The sequence below is a fragment of the Pinus tabuliformis genome, chromosome 2_2 (genome assembly GCF_031772625.1).
Source record: "Pinus tabuliformis cultivar Carrire ecotype Pingquan chromosome 2_2, CPIR1, whole genome shotgun sequence".
NCBI classification, from domain to species: domain Eukaryota; kingdom Viridiplantae; phylum Streptophyta; class Pinopsida; order Pinales; family Pinaceae; genus Pinus; species Pinus tabuliformis.
Window position 1 is genome coordinate 1,290,090,951 of NC_142300.1, and position 20,885 is coordinate 1,290,111,835.

The following is a 20,885-nucleotide window of genomic DNA, read 5'->3' on the forward strand; positions in this document are numbered from 1 at the left end:
AGGATCATTGTGGAGGAGTATTGCAATAATAAGGCCATTCTCCTTTATTGTTTTGTTGAATTTAAAAACGTTTTTGACATAGTGCCCAAGACTAACCTTCGAAATAGGTTAGAAGTGGTAAAAATTCTTCTTAAATTGAGAACTATTGTGGTAAATTTGTTTGGAACATTATTTCTAAGTTTATGAACATTGAAGGGTGGTTGAAAGAAATTCATTGTAATGTAGGAGTCAAGCAAGGTTGTCCATTGTCTCATACTCTTTTCGGCATATACACTAAAAAGTTAGAAGATTGTTTGGAAGATGGAAGTGATGTTGAACAACTCTCATTATTATAGTCATCATCCTTCTAGTTATTATTGATAATATTTTTCATATGGCTAGGAGTCCTTATGACTTTCATAAGAAACTAAGAATCCTCAAAAACTTTTCTCTAGTATGTGTATGACTTTAAATATTAACAAAATAAAGATGATGATAATCTAATCCAAAAAAGTCACCTATGATATTTTTGTATGTGATGACAATATCTTGGACGAAGTACATATTTAAAAATATCTCAAAATTGATACTCAATACAAGATAATTGGAACTATACCTCTTAAAAAATGATAAATTGATTGCGGAAAGCTTATTATGAGTTTGAAAACAATTACAAATTAGCAGATCTTTGGTTATGGGATAAGAAAAGACTCATTTTGAAGACTCTTGTTACTCCCATTATCTTATATGGATGTGAAGTTTGGGGATGTAGTGTTTCTAAAGAATCTTAGAGAAAGATAGGCATCCAAAAGAATTTCATAACCGATAATCAATATTAAAGGAAATATAGTCTATCTTATCATCCTTTGAGAAGCATGCAATTCTCCCATTGAAGGCATGGCTATGATGAGGTATTTAATGGATAAGAACAAGACAAAAACATGGACATAATGAGGTTCCCAAAAATTACTTGTAACTCTAGCCGAAACCACCTGTGGATGGAGATGGTATAAAAATGTCAGTTTATGGGTAAATCATTGGAAAATAAAGAAATAAGTGTTTTTGCAAAACGATAATATTACAAATATTATTACATCTAAATTTAAAGACAATCCTAAATACAAATATGAATTAGGGGATAAAAGAAAATTAAAATATTACAAGCAAGGTGGTCAAACCTAATCTAAAAGATCAAAAATATTTCATGGTTTTTATAGAATAAAGAAGAAAATCAACATTACTAATAGAAAAGAACTCTCACAAAAAATGAAACATGTTATTGGATAATTCTTCTAATATTTAAAGCAAAAAAATTCTATTATCTTTATGACTCTAATAAAATTAAAATGAAAAGCACTCTCTTTAAAATACCAAATATATATTTAGATTAAATTACAAATTATTTGTCACAATAAATACTTTTCTAAATGATTAGAAATTATAGTGATATTTTCTTAATATTTTTTAACATAAAAAACAAAAATTAAAAAAAATCTAAATAATTATATTTCTGCAAAATTAATTATAATTTCATTATCCGTATTTTAAAATACCATCCAATAAAAATCATATTTGGAAATTTTAAAAATCATTGAATAACATATTATTAAATATTCTAAAATCTTAAACATTAATGAATTAAAAAATCAAAATAATGGGAAAAAATTAAATATAAAATCGATTTAATCATTTGTAAGATTATGACTGTTTTTTCATTTGTGAATTTTAAATATACTTTAATCATCACATAAGATGAGCATAACCATTGCAACGAGAAACAACCATCCCCAATATATATTTATAATAATAAAATATAATTATAATTATAATTTAAGAATCAAAGAATGTTTGACCCCAAATACCCCACATAAATACAAGTTTTCTGTACATGAAGAGAAGAGACGGTCTGTAATTCAATAGCCTCTTCACATCTTTGGCACATCCTCAAATCTGTTGACACGGGTAAAAGTTGTGTTGGTACACAATCCACAATTCCAACAGACGCAGAGGAATGTGTGTGTGTGTTCAGGGATCAATATAAAGGATTGATCCATGTTCTGGAATATGATCAGATTCAATGTGTTCAATAATTCTGCTGCTCAATATTCGACTGCAAAAGATCCCGGAGTGTTGGCCGGAACTCCTTAATGGTCTCCAACTTTGGCTTCCAGCATTTGCCTGCGTTCAATCTCAGCTGCGCAAGCGCCGTTAACAGTTCTGGATCGTCTTCTAAATTCAGCTTCGGCACCGGAAGCTGCTCCTCCTGCGCCCTATCACTTTGTTTCCCCTCCTCCAATAACAATACATCACTCTTCATTTCTGGCGAAAGGGGACGGATGAGCTCACCAAAGAGGGGGAGTACTCTGGCTCTAGAGCTTCGTCTTTCTGTAACTTTCATGGCGGAATTGGCCTTCAATCCCAGGGCGGCCATGTCTGTCCCAGAGAGTACGGAATGCAGCTTGGACATGGGCAGAAGAAAATAGAAATGCCCCAATTCCAGTTCTTCATCTGCCGTGAGAGGATTAATCCGTCGCCGGATCTGCAAGCCGTTGGCGTGGCATACAAAGTGCTGAGGATTGTCCAGCATTAGCTCTGCCGCCTTTATCCGCCTCGGAAGGTGCTGAACGCTGCCATTCCAGTGGATGACTTTCCCAGTCCTGGAAGGCAGAGTCTTGGAAGCGCAAGAAATGTAAGCGCCCATCCTGAATTTTGGTGGTCTGTTAATCTATCTGAGGCGATTTGAATGTAAAGTAAGTGTATGGAGAGATATTTTACTTCTCTGTTTGTCTGTAGCGATGGGGCGGTTAAGGAATTGTGTGGAGGGATGAGGAGGTAGGAAACCAAGAAAGAGCCTCCATCCACGGTCAGGTATATGCTTGGCTGGATTCGAATGGTACGCCGCGTTGTCCACTGGTAGCGTATGATGTTGCAAGTTGAGAAAGTTACTTTACTGAATTTCTTGGTTTAATAAAAATAGGATTGTTTTTATTTAAAATTTGTTAATTAAAAAATAAAAATATGGTATGTTATAATTAGATTTGAAATAAAACTTAAAAATGTTATTTAAGTAATTATTTAAATCTGCAAATTTTGTATGGAATCATACTTCACGTCTTTTTTTAAACAGTGTTAATTTATTATTGTTATTAGAATATTATATCACTTAAAAACATATTTAAATTAAATTACTGATGGTTGATAAGGTTTTTTTAAATGTATGTGGATTCATTATTGTTATTGGAAAGTAAATATTATATAAAATAATTTGTTAATGATACATAAATAGATAAATTTTTAATTTTCTCAAAAAATTATTAAATTTTTTTTGTAATGAAATTATATATCTTTTAATCATATCCAATCTTAATTTTATATCCTAAATTAAAATGATTATTTTTTAAATAACAAATTTTATCTTATTTCTTTAACTATATATTTATATACTTATAATAATAATAATTAATAAAAATATATTTTTTATTTTTATTTAAACGAGAAAAAGCTAAATACATTTTCAATATCTTACATAATTTTTTAAATTCAATTTTCAATTTGAATTTATTATATATATTTTTAAATGTTATCTATTTTTTCATATATATATATATGAGAAAATAGTTTAATTAAATGTTTTTTTCTTTTTTTAATTAATTTTAACCAAAATTCAATAGAGATTTTTAAAAACTTGAATTTAAGTTGTTTAATTTATAAAATGCTAGTGGCCCTATATGTGGTTGTTTTGGACTAAGAGTAACTTGAAATAAGTTAATTGTCCAAGATGAAGAAACAACTAGTAAAAATGAAAGCTTACCCTTAAGCATCACTATAATTACATCGAGAGCCCATTGCCCTCTAGGCTCTCTCCAACCCATTACCGTATTTTGACTCATCCTAGATCCATCTCAACATCTTTTTTCACTCTAAAAGAGGTTTGCATCTCAAGAGATTTGATGAGTCTCGTGGACAATTTAATTTCAACCTTTAAATAAGATGTATTCCACATGAACACCATGAGTCAATATCTTGGGTTCTCATACCATGGGTGAAGTTATTTTTATTTTAATGTTATTTTTTTATCATTTTTTATTTTATTTTAATCCACTAAAAATGTTAACATGTAGGGTTAAGTTTATTTTAAAGGTTAAGTAGGGTTGGAGAGAGCCTCTTACGCAATAAAAAAAACTTAAATAAAATTGAAAAATTAATAATTATAATTATCCACAAAAAATAATAATTAAACCAGCCTATATCTATCTTAACTCCGAAGAGAAATCAAATTTATGTGTGTGTGTGGTAGGTCGAGCTAAAATGGATCTAGGCTGATTTATTTAAGATAACATAATTTTCTTTCAATAACTATGATGAATTATCTTATATTTATGAATAACAACAACAATAATTATCCCTAATATTAATGGACAACTAAGGTATAATAAGTATTCCCACTATTTTAAAAAATATTTTCCTAAAACTTTACAAAAACTTATAAAGATTGTATTAAACTAAGTATTCAAAATGAATTTAATGACTAATTTCTATGAAGATTCTAAAAAGACCACCCATAAACTATATACTTCTATTTTTATTTTTTTAAAGATAATAGCTATTAATTATCCATACTATTAAAAACAACTAAGTTATGATACGTATTCTCATTATTTTAAAAATATACTTTAAAATTTTAGGAAAACTTGTAAAAAAAATATCAAATTACCTATTGAAAATCAATTATGATTAGATAAAAATGTGGAGAGGAGAAAATATTGCACAGACAAACTACTCTACATATATTAATATCATCACAATCACAATATTGATAAGTCAAGCTCGGTTTTAGGATAGATTGACTATCTTAGGCCCACAATCTATTTAGTTGAGAGAATATATCAACCACAAATTGATCTAGGAGGTATTTTAGTTGGACAAATTCTCTTAAATACAGATAAATAATAATCTCCTAAATAACACAAACAAACAAGTCAATTAGAGATTACACTAACCAATACATATGATGAGGGACAACAAATATTAAGCATAAGAGAAGTGGGAGATAATATCTCCAACACCATTCGTTGACGAATATTTGTCTTGATCTTTGTCTGGTAAAGTTTTCATCAACATCTCTAATCATTTTGAAATCTTTGAGATTGAACTCCACCGAACTTTCTTGCAACCTTTGTAAAGGGGTATCTCCCAAATTGAATTCATGAGTTCTTAGATTCCACCTTCTTGAACTCCTGAATCATGGATATCTCAAAGTCAATTACTGAACAACATTTCACATTCTATATCATAACCTCATTAATAGATTGCAATCCACATGAAATTCTTTACAACTAATGAGGGATTCTTCCCTAGATCCACAACTTCCAAAATAACTAGACAATCATCCATATTGAGCTATACTTCCACTTGATGCCTTGAAAATATAGTTTCTTTAGACCTTTTCTTCTCTTTTTGGTTTTTTGGAGGACATCTTAATTAATATGGGTATTCAATTCAACATCTTCCCTATTTCGTCACTCCATCCCTTTCCTAAGCTCTATGGATTGTTCCCTTCCTTAGGACTTGGGGCATTTTGTGTAGATTTTGATCATTGGATTATGTTTCCCCTTGGTTTAGATGTTTCATTGTTTTCATTGAAGTGTTGTTCCCAAACAAATGTTAGAGACGCGAGGGAGGTTCCTCACTGTGTAAACAATTATTGAATAGAATTGACAATGAGGAAGGACACCATAACAATGATAATTGAGAAAAAAGAGACCCGAAGATCTCAATTCATGGTGAGACCAATATAACTAAGGACCTCCTTTAGTTGAAGTTGTTAAATACAATCTATTTCTTCATGAATTGGAATGAACTATAACAATACCCTCACCTTCTTAGGAGGCATATCAATTAATAAAATGTATGTCTTTAAACTATTGTTTGGGCCTTGCTTACTCATCTTGCAAAATCATGTGAAGCTACCTCCATTGGAAGCACTTCTAAAATACTTTACTAGCCTTGGGGTATATATCAGATATTAGGTGGAAGTTGACACTAACAATGGAGAGACGTTAGTCATTACATCAAAATGATGTAAGTTTTGAGTTACTTTCTATTTTGTTCTTTTCCCTTTATATTGTTTTTATAAGAAGCTAAACTTGCAAATTTTAAGGTAGAATAACTACAATATTTTTAGCTTTCATTATTTTTAAAAAGTTATGATTCTGATTCTCTATACTTATAGTTCGATATGGAAATGGAATTTATTGACACTATGTAACAATATCTCATTATTTTCCTTATTAATTCAAACACTCCTTTATAGATATATAAATAGATAGATAGATAGATAACCTCATGGTTTAATTCATGTTATTTGACTTGCCATGTCAAAGTTGTCATGCCCAACAAGGTCATGAGGCCAAATCCACATGAGTGCCTCATGGTGAGAACATGTTATATGATGATGACATTTACCCTAGGCACCATTCACATAATGTGGGAAAATGCATAAAGGATTTCTTTCAGTAAGTTTTTGAAGTTTAGCAGTTGAGATTTTATCCATAGAAAATGAGGTTATTTTCAAGTGCTAATTTTACAAGCACAAGCTATTAACATGAATAATGAGAGGATTCTTGGCATTGCTTCAAGACAACCCAAAATGTCAATTAAAAATATTAGTTTTTTACTTAAACATTAAATTTAGATAAATGAAGAGATCTTCTTTAAAATAATTATTATACCATTAAAAGTATTATCATAACAAAATTTAAATTGAAAAAATGATATGAAGAAGAAAATGAGAATAAGAGATAGATAATATACTATAAGAAAATAAAAAACAATAAGCTAAAATATCAAAATGATTTATCTATTCTATCAAATTTGAAGAAGAAATCTTATAGTGCTATAAAAAGAACAAACTCTCGCAAGATTCATATTGAAATTGGATGAAAGGCTAGATATACAAACGATTAATAGAGAAGAATGAATGAAAAGAACTTGAAGAAATATTCAGTATTAGCTCTAGTTCACTTAATATAATATTTTTTGTTTCTTTTATTCGAGAGGAAGTGATTGAGTGATTATCTCAATCATCATCCAACAATAAAAATGCCTAACAGTTTGATATCATTACTTAACTTGATATTATTGCATATTTAAGCCATAAATTTGAAAATATCTCAAGGCTTACACCATTGAAATAAAACAAACATTGACACGACTAGACATTCTTCAAATGTTTTGTCTTTGAAAACCATGCTTGCACCAATAAGACTCCTTCAAGCTACTCCCTATTCCACCAAAAGGTATAGACTTCTAGGTGTGACCAAATTTTTTCTAACATCATGAGCATTTGAAATGACTTGTAAACGTCATGAAAGTAGGATGATGAACTTCTCAATCACAGATACAATCCCCATGTACATGTCTCATAACTCCAATGAGATATTGTCTCTTCGTTCCATCAACAAAATTATAACTTATAATATTATCAAATTTTATTTCATAACTTCTAATATTATCAAATTTTAACAGCGAAATAAAATTTATTGTAAAATTAAACAATTTCACATCTTTATATTATAAAGTCAAACAATTACACTCCCATTAGAAAAACACAATAACACTATTTTCCTTTAAAAAATTAGAAGTTTTTTAAACGGATTAAATTAAGATAAGGTAAGGTCTTTATAATACATAGTCAAATAATTGATTTGTAATTTAAATAACATAATTGTTTTTTCATTTTAAAAAAACACAACAATGAATATTTTTAATTAATCATAACTATGGATCAAACTGTTTTTAATTAATCACGTCTATGGATAAACCTATCTAAGCATCATGTTTGAAAAATATTATAAACAATTTCTCAACTATGTATAACAATTGCTCAACTATATTGTACTGTAGATGTACATGTTCATGAAAACTATCTAAACATCATGTTTGAAAATTATTATAAATAATTGCTCAACTATCTTGTCTTGTAGATGCACATTGAAAATCATCTCCGAGAATAAGAAATTTTGTTCAAATAGGAAAAGGCGGAATGTAGATGAGTTGAAGCAATGTCATATATTATACACTAAATCATGTATGATGGAGGATCCACGTTATGGATAAGTCTATGATTGCATGAGGCTATACCTTAAGGAGTGTTCATTTAGAAGGGTGTACATTCAGGTCACTCTTCCATAATGAAAAGCATAAAAAATAAAGAATTTCAATTGACAACAATAAATTATCTTCAAATTTATTTATTTTAACACATGGTGAATCGGTAACTGTTTGGAATAATCTAAGGGAGACCCCAGATCAACCCCCGTGGCTTCCATTATAACACCAAGAGTATTTCCAGCAACCTGCAAGCTAGATATACCAAATCTTATGATTTAGCAAGAGCCAAGACTCACGGATAAGGGGAGTCTACTCATGTAGCCGAGATCATAGTAAGACACCAATAGTCTTCCCATTTCTGGTGAAAGTTTTGAAAGATCAAAGGGTGTGTTGATTGAACAATTCCGAGTTACCCACCAGGCAATTCAATCCTTATATTCTACAGTTCCTTGAAATTCTTTAAAACTTCACTAGGAGAATGATGGGAAACCTCTACAACCATGGATTTCTTCGGGCCCAAAACATGTTGCAATGTCTTCCATGGCCTAACAATGCTACCTAGTACCCATCATGATTATCATCAAATAGCTCCATATCCCCCTGTTTTTACTACTATTGTTAAGGTTGGTTTCTTCACTAGATATAACATATTCCACCTTAACTACCACAATCTGCACTTGGGGGACTATATTAGAGAACCTCTTTGAAACTACACAACATCGTCCCAAGGCCTTAATATCACCAAATTTGTTGAATATAAGCAGCAAAAGTGAATCTGGGACCCTATAAAGGTGGTCTATAGATGAATTAAACCCCATGTTTGGATCAATATAGATATTCCTCAATATAGCACATAACCACGTAAAACTCAATTGATTTAGGACTTGATCAGAAACTACTTCACAATCAAATGAAAATCTTCAAATATTTGATACATCTTAAATATCATGAATTCTCATAATCATTTACACAAAATCTCATACTATTATGGTTAGGAAAACCTATAAGAACGTTCATATTTATACCAAAACAAATAACAGTTAGGCTCAGTCTAGTGCAAATCTTCAATCTTGGTTCCATCTCATGCAACCTCATATTATCCATTACCAAACCCAATCCCTTAGAAAAACTAGAAGAACCTCAACACAATGATTAAGCTCCAAATTTCTACGAATTCCCACAACGATTCATGCTAAACCCAATATCATTAGAGACCAGAAAACTCCAGAGTTAAGATGGGTCTACGCTGGTATTTTAGAAGAGATCATATTATGATAATAGTTTTACCCCTTGCCTACTTGAAAGACTGAACACCAAAATCTACAGTATTTGGTTTTGAGTTGACACTTCACTTCTTGTTTGATTGGCACATCGATGGACATGAACAACAAAGAATATTTAGAGGAACATACTACACATTTGGCATGAAACAAGGATCATAAAAAATGCTTCCTACAGCTTTGAAGGAGAATTCAATCATTGCAAGAAGATATAACTTATATTCAGAGAAAATTATTCAAATTTTCCATTTCTGTCGTTATCGGTATGGCTGCAGCTTGATCAAATTTTCGGAACTTGCTCTACCAAATTGCAATTCCAGACTTTCTCAACAACTATAAATGGTAGACTTTGGCAAGAGTTGTAAATCGGTTGTCTTTGAATATATAATAAGTCCATTTTACTTTTTTAACCTTATTTGGGATTATATACACTTGTAAAGCAGCATTGTATATGACTTGCAATGTACTCATTCCGACATAATCTTGAAAAATCCATGCTAAAAATTTAGGATGAGCTTCAATATAGCTTTAATGGATCGGAATTATGGCTTCTCAATATTTTTTCACTTCTAATTCAAGCGGGATATTGTTTAAGAATGTGTACATCAATCTAAGAAAAGAAAACCCTGAAATTGCCTGCATTTGAGAAACAAATTTCAAATTCTAGCCAAAAATATTCATGCCTACTTATGCTCCTACATCATCCAACTAACATGAAAACATCAGTATAGTAGTTCCATCTGCAAAATTAGACAAGGATCATTGATGCCTCCTTGTTGAAAGGTGATGCACATATGTACTGACAAACAAGAAATGTTGTAATTAAATAATCATTTTGTTAGGTAATAGATACTCAACTGGATTCGCCAATCACCCAATACATAATTAGTTGTGTTTAAATATAGTTTTCTGTTTTACTCCTATAGTCTATGCAGCTTATCCCTCGTCCTTCGAGCTCGTAAAACTATGAAGAAGGGATGAGTTGTTCTTTTCCCTCTTTTTCTCGCTCACTAAACTGAAAAAGATACCCTAAGTTTTCTTCATTTGACTCATTAAAATTTTTGATGAAGGTATTGAGTTTGTCTTCGCGTGACTCATTAAAAATTCACGGCGAAAAACGAGTATAGTCCGTCGCCTCGTACTTGTAACAAAATAAGGTCGACATCTATTGAAAATAGGTTTCTCTATATCCGGCTTCAATAGATTAACTTACGGAAAAGTAACCGATCCGGGTATACTATTAACCTTTTGTCACACCCGGTTAATAAATATGACAAAGGGACCACCATGGAGTCTCTCTTTACGATCTTTTCAGACTCTCTAAATATGAAAAGACCACTGAGTTGTCTAGTCTAGACTCTTTAAATTACACAGACAAGATATAGAGTCGTTCTTTTTACGATACTTTTCAGACTCTCAAAACATGAAAAAATTGACGAGTTTTCCTGTCTGTACTCATTAAACTAATTAGATAGGGCAAAGGTTCATTCCTTTTTGTGATCCTTTTCAGACTCTTTAAACATGAAAATATCGATGAGTTTACCCGTTTGGACTCATTAAATTAATCAGACGGGGAAAGTGGACAATACAACTGTATTCCGTATTTGAAAGCGTGGTTTGGCAGCAGTCATTCCCTTGAACATGGCACTCCCTCAGATAAACCTTCCTTTTGATGGCCTCTCAATATGAACCCTACCATTCTATGAGTTTTAGCCAATATACCCTGATGTAATTGCGTCTTTGTATCCTAACACTCTGTAATGTTCATGAGTCTAGTGCTATCTAGTTAAAACCATTGTCATGCCTTCTATTGTTCAAGGGTTACCCATTTGTTTCCTCCATCAACTGATCAAACATATCCTTTCATCATGTCCTCCGTCGTTTACACCCAAATACTCAAAATATTCCTCAAAAAACAAAATCATTCTTGTCCCGTTTCGTGTTGCTTGATGTAGGACACATCATTGCCTACCTTTCGACAGGTTTCTTCCTATAGACTTCAACACTCTATCTAGGAAGATAACCCAGAAACACATTCAGTGCCTTGGTACTTGCAGACATTAGTGGCAGGTTACCTTGTGTTTGATCAGGGGTTCTCATTATTGGCTCCTGGTTAAGCGATTCTACGGGTGTTTGATGACAAAGAAATCTTTGACAGTCATTAGTTTGTACTGTGCAGCTTGGAGACCATCACCATTATCGGTGGCCTTCCTTGCATCTGTTAACGGTCCCCATTATTGACTGGTAATCAGATGATTTCATGCATGTTCAACATCAACACATATTTTTCACATGTATCGATCTATGTTGTTTGGTGAAGCGGAAATCAAGACCTTGGGTAGAGGCTTGCATCATTCAGCCTTGTTTCCTCTCCCAAGCTGCGGATATTGTTTTTTGGAGACAGTTGTTTCAGGATGATTCTATTATGACACTGGATCCGCATTGTGCTTATCGGCGGCCAGCCTTGTTATATATCTTTGGAGAAAATTACTCTGACATAGCTACTGAGCATGGGAATGCCCGACTCAGGACATGATTTTAGCAGTTTTATATATATGTGTTGTATCAGGTTTTCCTTGCCGCCCGAAGCTTCTCTCTCTCTACAAAAAATTTAACAGGAAAAATTACAGTTTTAATAAAGTATTTTGGCCATCGTCTCTGCCTCTGATCTCATACTTTAGGGGGCATCTGTTATACAACAAAATGACCTCCTCATCAACTTAGAGGTGAAAGACATGATGACTGAAGCAAAGACCACAATTGCAGGCCTTGATTCCACACTAACGTTGGTTGCACACTGAAAACCTGTTTTATAAAGCTTGTTATTAAGCCTAAGGGAGCGTTAGTGACCCCACTAACTCATGTTACTAGTGAAGGGGAAGCGTTAGTGAAACTAAGGGAATTTCAATGGGTCAAGACAATGAATTGACTCACAAATATCTAGATATTTATCCCTAAATTTGCTCAAAAAAAGCAAGGAAACATCCAAAATCAAGATATTTGGAGGATTTCTAATCTAAGAAAAGAAGGCAAATGGGAAAGAGTTGAAAAGTGGAGCAAGTTCATTTCTTTTTCCCTGGTGAACTCTAGGAGGAGCTTGGCAACCTTAACTCGATTGCTATATAAGCAAAGTGACAGTTATTGTGAAAGGGGTCAGAGCATTATTCCAAGGAGATTGGACCCGAGACACGAAGCACCAAGGGGAGCGAAGAGCGAAGAGCGAACAACATTCAGCGCAAACAAGGGCAATCAGAGGGCTTTATGAAGGGAGGTAGAGGAGGGGGCTCCACTCCCTCCTACAAGGAGGCCATGGCCAGCAGAGGCAAGAAGCCTCTAGGAAATTCTAGGGAAACAGGGGTGGAAGGAAAAAGAATTACGGAAGAAGGAATAGAAGAACCCATAGAAAACGATCAATATAGCAAAAAAGAAAAAGAGGTAGAAGACAAAAAACAAGAAACTAAAGACAAGAGAAGCAAGGGACCTTGCAAACCCAAAACAGACATAACTCCTAGGGTTATTTTAAATAATCCAGAGCTGCAAGCGCACAGGGAGCACATGGGGACATATGCCATCATTTGTAAGTTCATGGGACTATGGCCCGTTGAAAAATCTTTACAGTCGTGGATTAAATACCACTGGAAACCTAAATAGAGCATAGATCTTCATCTCGGGTCTAAGGGTTTCTTTACGGTCGTGTTCACAAATATTGAAGACAAGGACAAAATATTTGAAGGAGGGCCTTACTTCTATGCTGCAGCGGGGCTCTACATGAGACCATGGATGATGAAATTTGTTCCAGAAAAGGAAACTTTTACTTCAGTGTCGGTCTGGTTAAATCTCTACTCTCTACCTCTTGATTACTGGCAAAATGAATCGTTATCGGCCATAGGCAATAAATTATGTCGCTATGTTAAAGCCTCTGAAGCCACTAAAAGGGGAAAATATACTTCATTTGCTAGAATATGTGTGGAAATGGATCTATCAGGAGCTCTACTGGAGGAAATAATCTTGGAAGTTTTTGATGAAGAATGGGTGCAAACAGTAGATTATGAGCACATTCTATTCACATGTCGCAAATGCCATGAACATGGACATCTTATCAGAGATTGTCTGCTCAACAAAGAAATAAACAAAATCAGAATCAACACAATGAAAGAATCATATAGCTTCTAGAAAGTGATTAATTGAAGAAAAGGAAGTAAAAGAGGACCAAAAAATCAGTAGCGCGAAGGGAAACAGTTCAGGCAGAACAATTTTTAGGTGCTTCAGGAAGAGGAAGAGATTACTAAAGAAGATCAAGCAATGGAAGGGAGTTCTACAAAAAAGGAGAAGGAAAAATCCTGGAACAAACACAAAATAATGAGTACCAGAAAGAAGCCACTATGAGCGATGCTGAACAAGAAATGGATCAGGAAATGACCCAGAATGATACGGACCCAGAGGACCATGAACTACTAGAAATTCTTGACAAAGAAAACCTAGACCTAGAAGGATTCTTGAGGCAGGGTACTACAAGGGGAGTGGATTCACTACCTCAAGAAGAACTCAGTAGAATACATGTCAGGCGGAAAGAGTCGATAGTGCGGACACAACCAACCTCCCTAGGAGCCTAAGACTCTCTAGTGACAAACAAGACAAACAAGAGCAATCCTTCTCTAAACATGCATTTACCATACAAGAAATCAAGTGTTTAGATCCTACCTGTAGTCCAACGCTGTTGTAGTAGTCCAGCCTCGCCGATCCGGATGAGCTCCTCCTTCACTTCGAAACCTGCATTCACTAACAATCAAACGATTAAATAGCACTTGATAATCTCATAAAATAAAACATATTTAACATATAGACCAAGGAGTACATGAAACAACTCATAAATAACAAGTTATTGAGAAGAATGGACTCATTTGCATTAATAGGAAACAAAAGGAACAATTACAACCTGAGCCTTGGTGTTGTGCAAGTCCCTCCCAGGGTCCATCAAGAGTTCTCCTTTACTTTGAAAAAGCTCACCCACTTCCAAATGAAACAAGAAAGGATGGGAATCTCTCCTCACAAGCTTCTAAATGGGAGTCCTAATTCCAGCAACATCTACCCTTAGAAATGTTTAGCTTTCAACCTCCCCTCCTTCTGGCCGAATGCCTGTATTTATAGTGCTCAAGAGGAATTTAATCAGGTCCACCATCAATGGGATAATCCCCTCTTTGGATGGGATAGCTCCTCTCTTGATGGGATAAGTTCCTCTTTCATAGGGGTACATGAACCATCTGGAGGCGCTCAATACACGTCGAACAACCTTCTAGAATGCTCTAGAAATGACCACAAGTAACTTTTTAAAGATGAAACTCGCGCCTTTTGACCTTTACAGGGGTACGCACCTGCCCCTTTACATACAGAGCGTACAAGTACGCAGTTTTTGTGAACATTAGATGCGTACACGCAGGTAAGGCCGAGAGAATCTGCGTACCCAGAGATAAACACATTTACAAAGACTTTCTCTCTTTTTGGAGTTTGACATGGAGAGCAGAGGCATAAGACTTGCCCAGGAGGATAGCATGACTGTTGATAGAGCCATACTAACTGTAAATAGCCATGGTGACATTTTTTAGTGTAACAGATTGCCCCCTAAAGTGCGAAGCCTGTAGTAGATTAGGGTTTTGTATTATCTAGGAAGGGTGAAGCGCTTTATCATTTCAAGGATTATCTCGTGGAGAGCCTGGTCAGAACCTGCAATTTTCAACACAAAATACATGTATAAGATTATATCATCGCTGAGGTAGGCATTCCCATACTCAGATCAAAACTTTAACTAACAGACTAACTACTCTGATACAGGAATGATCTTGCAGTACATCATAATCATAGACTTGCGTAGACACAGTATGGACGCAGCCATCTGTTTATAATTGGTCTACTATATAATGAATACAAAACTCCTCGCAGCCTGGATGGTGGGAACTAGATCCAGGGTCTTCATTTCTACTTCCCGAATTGGTACGATTCTAGCCATGCGAATAAATGAGTTGATGTCGAACATGGTAGAAACCACTTGATTACCAGTCGATGATGTAAACTGTTAACAAGTGTGAGAGAGACCACCAGTAATGTCAATGGTTCTCAAAGTACCCAGTACAATCCATGAGATGTGAATGAATGAGTTGATGTCGAACATTTCACGGAATCCTTCGATCGAAAGTCAATGATGTAAACTGACGTCAAAGGCGAGAAACCTGCCATTGATGCATGCAGACTTCAAGGTACTGACGATTTCTAAGTCATCTCTCTAGATAATGTGCTGATGTCGATAGAAAGCGACCCGTTGCAGGCAAGCCCACAATACGAAATCATAGTTCAAGTTGGAGAAAATGTTGCTGTAAGGACTGACTCAGGGATGGTCAAAATGGATGACAAGTATTTTGCAGATGAAAGTTTTGTTTGCAGACCTCTTGAACACATAACGACACAACAGATGGCTTGGTAACGAATGACTCAAAGTTAATCCCCGGAACCCGGCTGAAGACTTTCAATGTGGTTTGATCAACTGTGAGGCAAAGGATTTCCCAACCCAGGTGAATGAAAAGTGTCGTGTTCAAGAGTGGTAATAAGGTTTCTTCTGAGACAAAGGATAACAAATAGGCTCATTCTTCTCTCTTTTCCCCCACCATTTCTGGCAAGTACCTCTTTATTTTTTACAAGCTTGAGGAGGATAACATATGCTTGATTATAAGCTCATCCTTCGGATGAGTCCAACCTAGTTTTGATTCGAACCCTAGGAAGGAGTGGTTTGTTCCTGTTTGTAATTGAACAGGCCCTTTACTGTGAAATTTTAACGAGCCCAGTATAGGAGAAACTCGGCGTTTTTCAATTTTAGAGAGTCTGAAAAACTTAAGAAGACTCCAGGTTGAACTTTTTCGTAAATTTGTGTCCCCCAAACCCGAAAAAGTATAAAATAATACCTGGGAGAACCGCTTGATCTTGCGACCAAGGAGTACTTTCATGATTAGTGCCACTGACCTGAAAAGTAAAAAGCGATCAAGGACACGTCGTTTTATTTCCAGTATCGAGTTTGAAACGACAAAAACCCGGCAATCTTTTCCTGTTTTTACGGTCAGAAAAGGGCTATAAGGGGACCGTCTTCTAATTCCGTTTTAACGAGTGTAAAAGAAACGCTCGGCAATCTTTTCATATTTTTAGGAGTCAGAAAAGGGCTTAAAAGATGACTCTGATGTTTTGGTTCGTGAAAAATGACAATTTTCCCTCGAAATCCTTTTGTCCTGCACAAAAACAACACATTACTCATACCTGTTTAAGATAGGCAAAAATACATTGAAAAACATCTTTCCATGGTGAAAAATAAACAAACTTAGCATTCATTTATCCAAAAAACCTATAAAAAGACTTTTTACCATGTCATTTTTACCATTTTACTGTTGAGGTTGAGAAAAGGGCTTTTGGAAAGAAACTTCCCGTGTACATTGCGGAGAATCCGACCGTCAGAATCGAGCGCCGTCTCTTTCAGGTATTCCACAACATCCTCCTCTTCAATTTCATCCGTTTAGAATTTCATTTCAAGTTCTAGTTTGATTTTTTAGGGGGTTTTAGGTTTTAGGGTCCGCTTTTCGGGGTACGCAGGTGCCCCATGGGTGACCTGCGTACCCCGACTTTTTCCTATATAGGAAAATGGTCGGAGTACGCAGCCCACCTTCAGAACAGCTGCGTACCGCCGCTCTGTATTCTGAACGCGGGGTGCGTACCCCGCGAAAGGCGGATTTTCAAACCCCAAACCCCAAATTTAACCATTCAAATTTTGTTCCATGAATTCTAATCATTGTTTTTTGGTGTGTAGGGCACTCACCATGCTAGATTGGAGAGAAAGAGAACACGAAGACGTTGATTTGGCCGCAATTGGTCATCAACCTTCTATTGATGCGTTAAAAGCATGCGGTCTGTACAAATACTGGGCCATACCTGGCATGAGGGGCCAGGTGCCATTCCTTGAGTGGCTGGTTGAAAGGTGGAACATTCAGGATCAATGCTTCTATATCGGAGAGAACTAGCTCGAGATAGAGCCCTCCGACATATATTTTCTCTCTGGCTTGCCTAATAGGGGCGAGCAACTGACTCTGTCCGGGACTAGGCCGGGTGGCCAATCCCTCGCTAGCCTCCGGCTAGAGTGGTGCAACAATCAAAACTAGGAGAAAGGGATAGAAATCAAGTACATATCCCTGCCCGAACTTATGGTGATAGCCTTTACTGTTACCAGACTCTGCGGCGCAGCCGCCTTGCACATTGCCACCGGGTCCCAAATGCGGATGGCGATAGATTGCTACTGAGGCACCATTTTCAACTGGTGCGATGCTGTGTTGGCCAATATGAAGGGCCAACTAACCAGGGCAAAGAACGGACAACTGAAGACCTTTGGATATGGGCCTTTAGTTGTGAGCTTTGCCCTAGAGAGAGTTCCAATGCTGATCCCCCAGCATCTTACTGTTCCAGTTGGGGCTCCTCGGGAGCCTAAGTTGACGAGATGGGTTGCGGTAATGGCCCGGCATCCTGATGAGGGCGCGACAGTTGTTCGATTTCCTGATGGTTACTTTCACTGGCTAGAGGGACAGGTCTTTGCTATTCAGGATTTTCCCTATGCCGGAATGGATTTTCGGAATGATCCGGACATGGTTCTTCCACAGGGAGAACAGTGGGATGACAGAGGTACTTCATTTTTCACAAGTTTTTAAATTATCTATTTTTTTTTGTTTTTTTTTTTTATATATATATATCGTCCCAAAACTGACAGTGGCAAATTTCCAAAATGCAGATGTAGGTCCACGGCGTCCGGCCAATCTCCGGGCTTTTGAGAGAAGAGTACCAGCTGTACCAGCACCAGCCCCACAGGATGCGGCCGCAGAGACCTTAGCCGAGTTGGAACAGGATCTAGAGCGTCTGACGGCGGGTATACCAGAGACCACCATAGATGACATTCCTATTCGACTTCAGCGCTATGTGGTCGCAGTCCCAGGACCTTTCAGGAGGTTCCTGTGTAGGGTAGCGCGGGCAGTGGTCTCGTATAGAGAGCACCATCAGTGATTGGCTAGTCACTTTTGTAGACACATATGACATTTTTGGTTTTTTGTACTTATCATTTTTGCCGATCATAAGGTGTTTTTCAACCTATGATCGAAGACGATGTATATTTTTGACACACTCCTATCTATATATATATATCATTATTACCGGCTTATCTTGTTTAACATATGTGATGAAATGTTTTTAAATTTACTTGCATGATTATCGCAAATGTCTGTCTAACATTCGAGAAGCAATTGCATCTGCTAATGTATTTAAAGACCTTGGAATATGCTGATATTCAATGTAATCAAATTCACGTTCCAAGAGACGCACTCTCAAAAACAACCTTAATAACACAGGATTTCTAATGGCATATACTCTATTAAGCTGTAATACAACGAGTTCAGAATCTAACCTCACTATCAAACGTCGAATTCCAAATAAAATAGATTCAGACAATAATTCAACCACTGCACTGTATTCTGCAATGTTGTTCGTTGTTTGACCGAGGCTCACCCCATGCATAGAAACTAACTCGTCAGAGGGCGAATAGATAACCCAAGCTGCGGAAGAGATATTCCGTGTACTACGACAAGCACCATCGGCAAATCGAATGTACGTTTGGAGAGGCGTCGACATCTGCAATATCAAGAGTAAAACCAAGATAAGCCAGAATAACAACGAAAAACACACTTTCTAAGCTAAGCACACTATCTAAACTAACAAACATACTAGCTAGAAAGAAAACCTAACCTAACTAAAAATTCTCCATACCCATCATTTAAGCATAATACCTCTTTAGGTAAAGTCCATTTCTGGGTTTACCCAAAGAGTCCCCATCAAAATCTACCAGCTCATAGGCCCCTTTTGCTAGCTTTCGCTTTACAATGTAGGGTCCATGCCACATAGGAACGAATTTTCCAGCACCTAGCTTATCGTTAGCTTGATCATATAATAGCACTAGGTCTCCCTCCGAAAAACTTCGAGGGGTCACATTTCTATCATACTGAGCTTTCATTCGCTTCGCGTGAGTCTCGATTGCCAATGCAGCGTCACGTCGAGTCTCATCTAATTGAGCTAAGTATAATAAACGTTTCTCCTCTTCGGAAGTAGCTGGGAGTAATTCGACAGCCATTTGAAGTGATGGGATTTCGCATTCAATGGGTAACAGAGCTTCCAAGCCATAAACTAGCTGGAAAGGAGTGAACCCTGTTGAAGTTTTCACTGAAGTTCGGTATGCCCATAGCGCTGAAAATAACATGTTGTGCCAATTCGACCGATGAATACCAATGATTCGTCGGATCATGATAACCAGAACTTTGTTGATAGACTCAACCAAACCGTTGGCTTGCGGATAATAAGGAGTAGAGCTATCGTGGCGCAAACCAAGCTGGCTTGTAAGCTCAGTCATCATGATGTTTCGAAAATGGCTCCCATGGTCAGTGATGATCGCTTGCGGGACACCAAACCTAGTTATAATGTGATTGAATACGAAAACTGCAGCTGTTTTGCCGCTTGCGTCGAATGTAGGCATCGCCTCGGCCCATTTAGTAAAATAATCAACCGCGAGGATGATATACGCATGCCCCCCGGCCGAGTGAGGGTTACAAGTTATAAAATCGATACCCCATTTGGCGAAAGGACCAACGGCAATTATAGGATGGAGAGGAGCAGGTGGTGCGCGCATCTTGCGATCAAACACTTGACAGTTGTGGCATTTTCGGACTGCAATGATACAATCTTTAAACATGGACGGCCAGAAATAGCCAGCACGCAACACCTTCTGAGCTGTGGCATACCCAGACATATGACCGCCACACGCTCCAGAGTGACAATCATTCAGAACCCTCTCAGCCTCTTCGTGAGTTAAACAACGTCGAAAAACCAAGTCTGCCCCCCGGTGATAAAGTGTATCTCCAATAATTCTGTATTGCTGGGATTGAAAACGAATTTTTCGACGCTCCGACTTTGAAGCTTCAGGCCGAAAGGTTTGGGTTTGGAGATAGATGATTATATCCCCATACCACGGATCTAAAGTACTGATAAGAAACAAAGATTCATCCGCAATGGACTCCTCTGCCACAGTTTCTGTGTCAGCACGCGGGAAATCACACATCAATTCCGCAAAAACTAAGGATTTCTTAGACTTGGACTTCTCGAACTCCAAGTCGAACTCTTGCAGGATAACGATCCATTTAGAGTACTTGCCCCCTAGCAGTTGTTTAGTCAAAATATAAATCATAGGGTTACAATCCGAAATAACTGTAGTTTTACGGAGAAGAATGTAGTGACGAAAACGCTGGACAGCTTGAACGGCTGCCAGGGCCAATTTCTCCACATGCGAATATTTTAGCTCAGTGGGGTTTAACGTCCTACTAAGATAATATATCACATGTTTCGTTCCGAATTCATCTTCTTGGACTAACACCATTCCAATAGTGAAATGCGAAGCTG

The 20,885-nt window shown here is 36.2% G+C and overlaps 1 protein-coding gene across 1 annotated transcript; it reads right to left on the bottom strand.

Moving 5' to 3' along the window:
- Positions 1-1,833: 1,833 nt before the first annotated feature.
- LOC149198199 (uncharacterized) lies at positions 1,834-2,806 on the bottom strand. The gene has a single exon (XM_089404089.1). The coding sequence runs from the start codon at positions 2,678-2,680 to the stop codon at positions 2,063-2,065; it is 618 nt and encodes a 205-aa protein (XP_089260215.1). The 5' UTR covers positions 2,681-2,806; the 3' UTR covers positions 1,834-2,062.
- Between the last annotated feature and the right edge of the window lie 18,079 nt (positions 2,807-20,885).

What these genes read in the sequence shown, in the direction of transcription:
- LOC149198199 (XM_089404089.1), bottom strand. Translation starts at nt 2,680, where the DNA reads ATGGGCGCTTACATTTCTTGCGCTTCCAAGACTCTGCCTTCCAGGACT.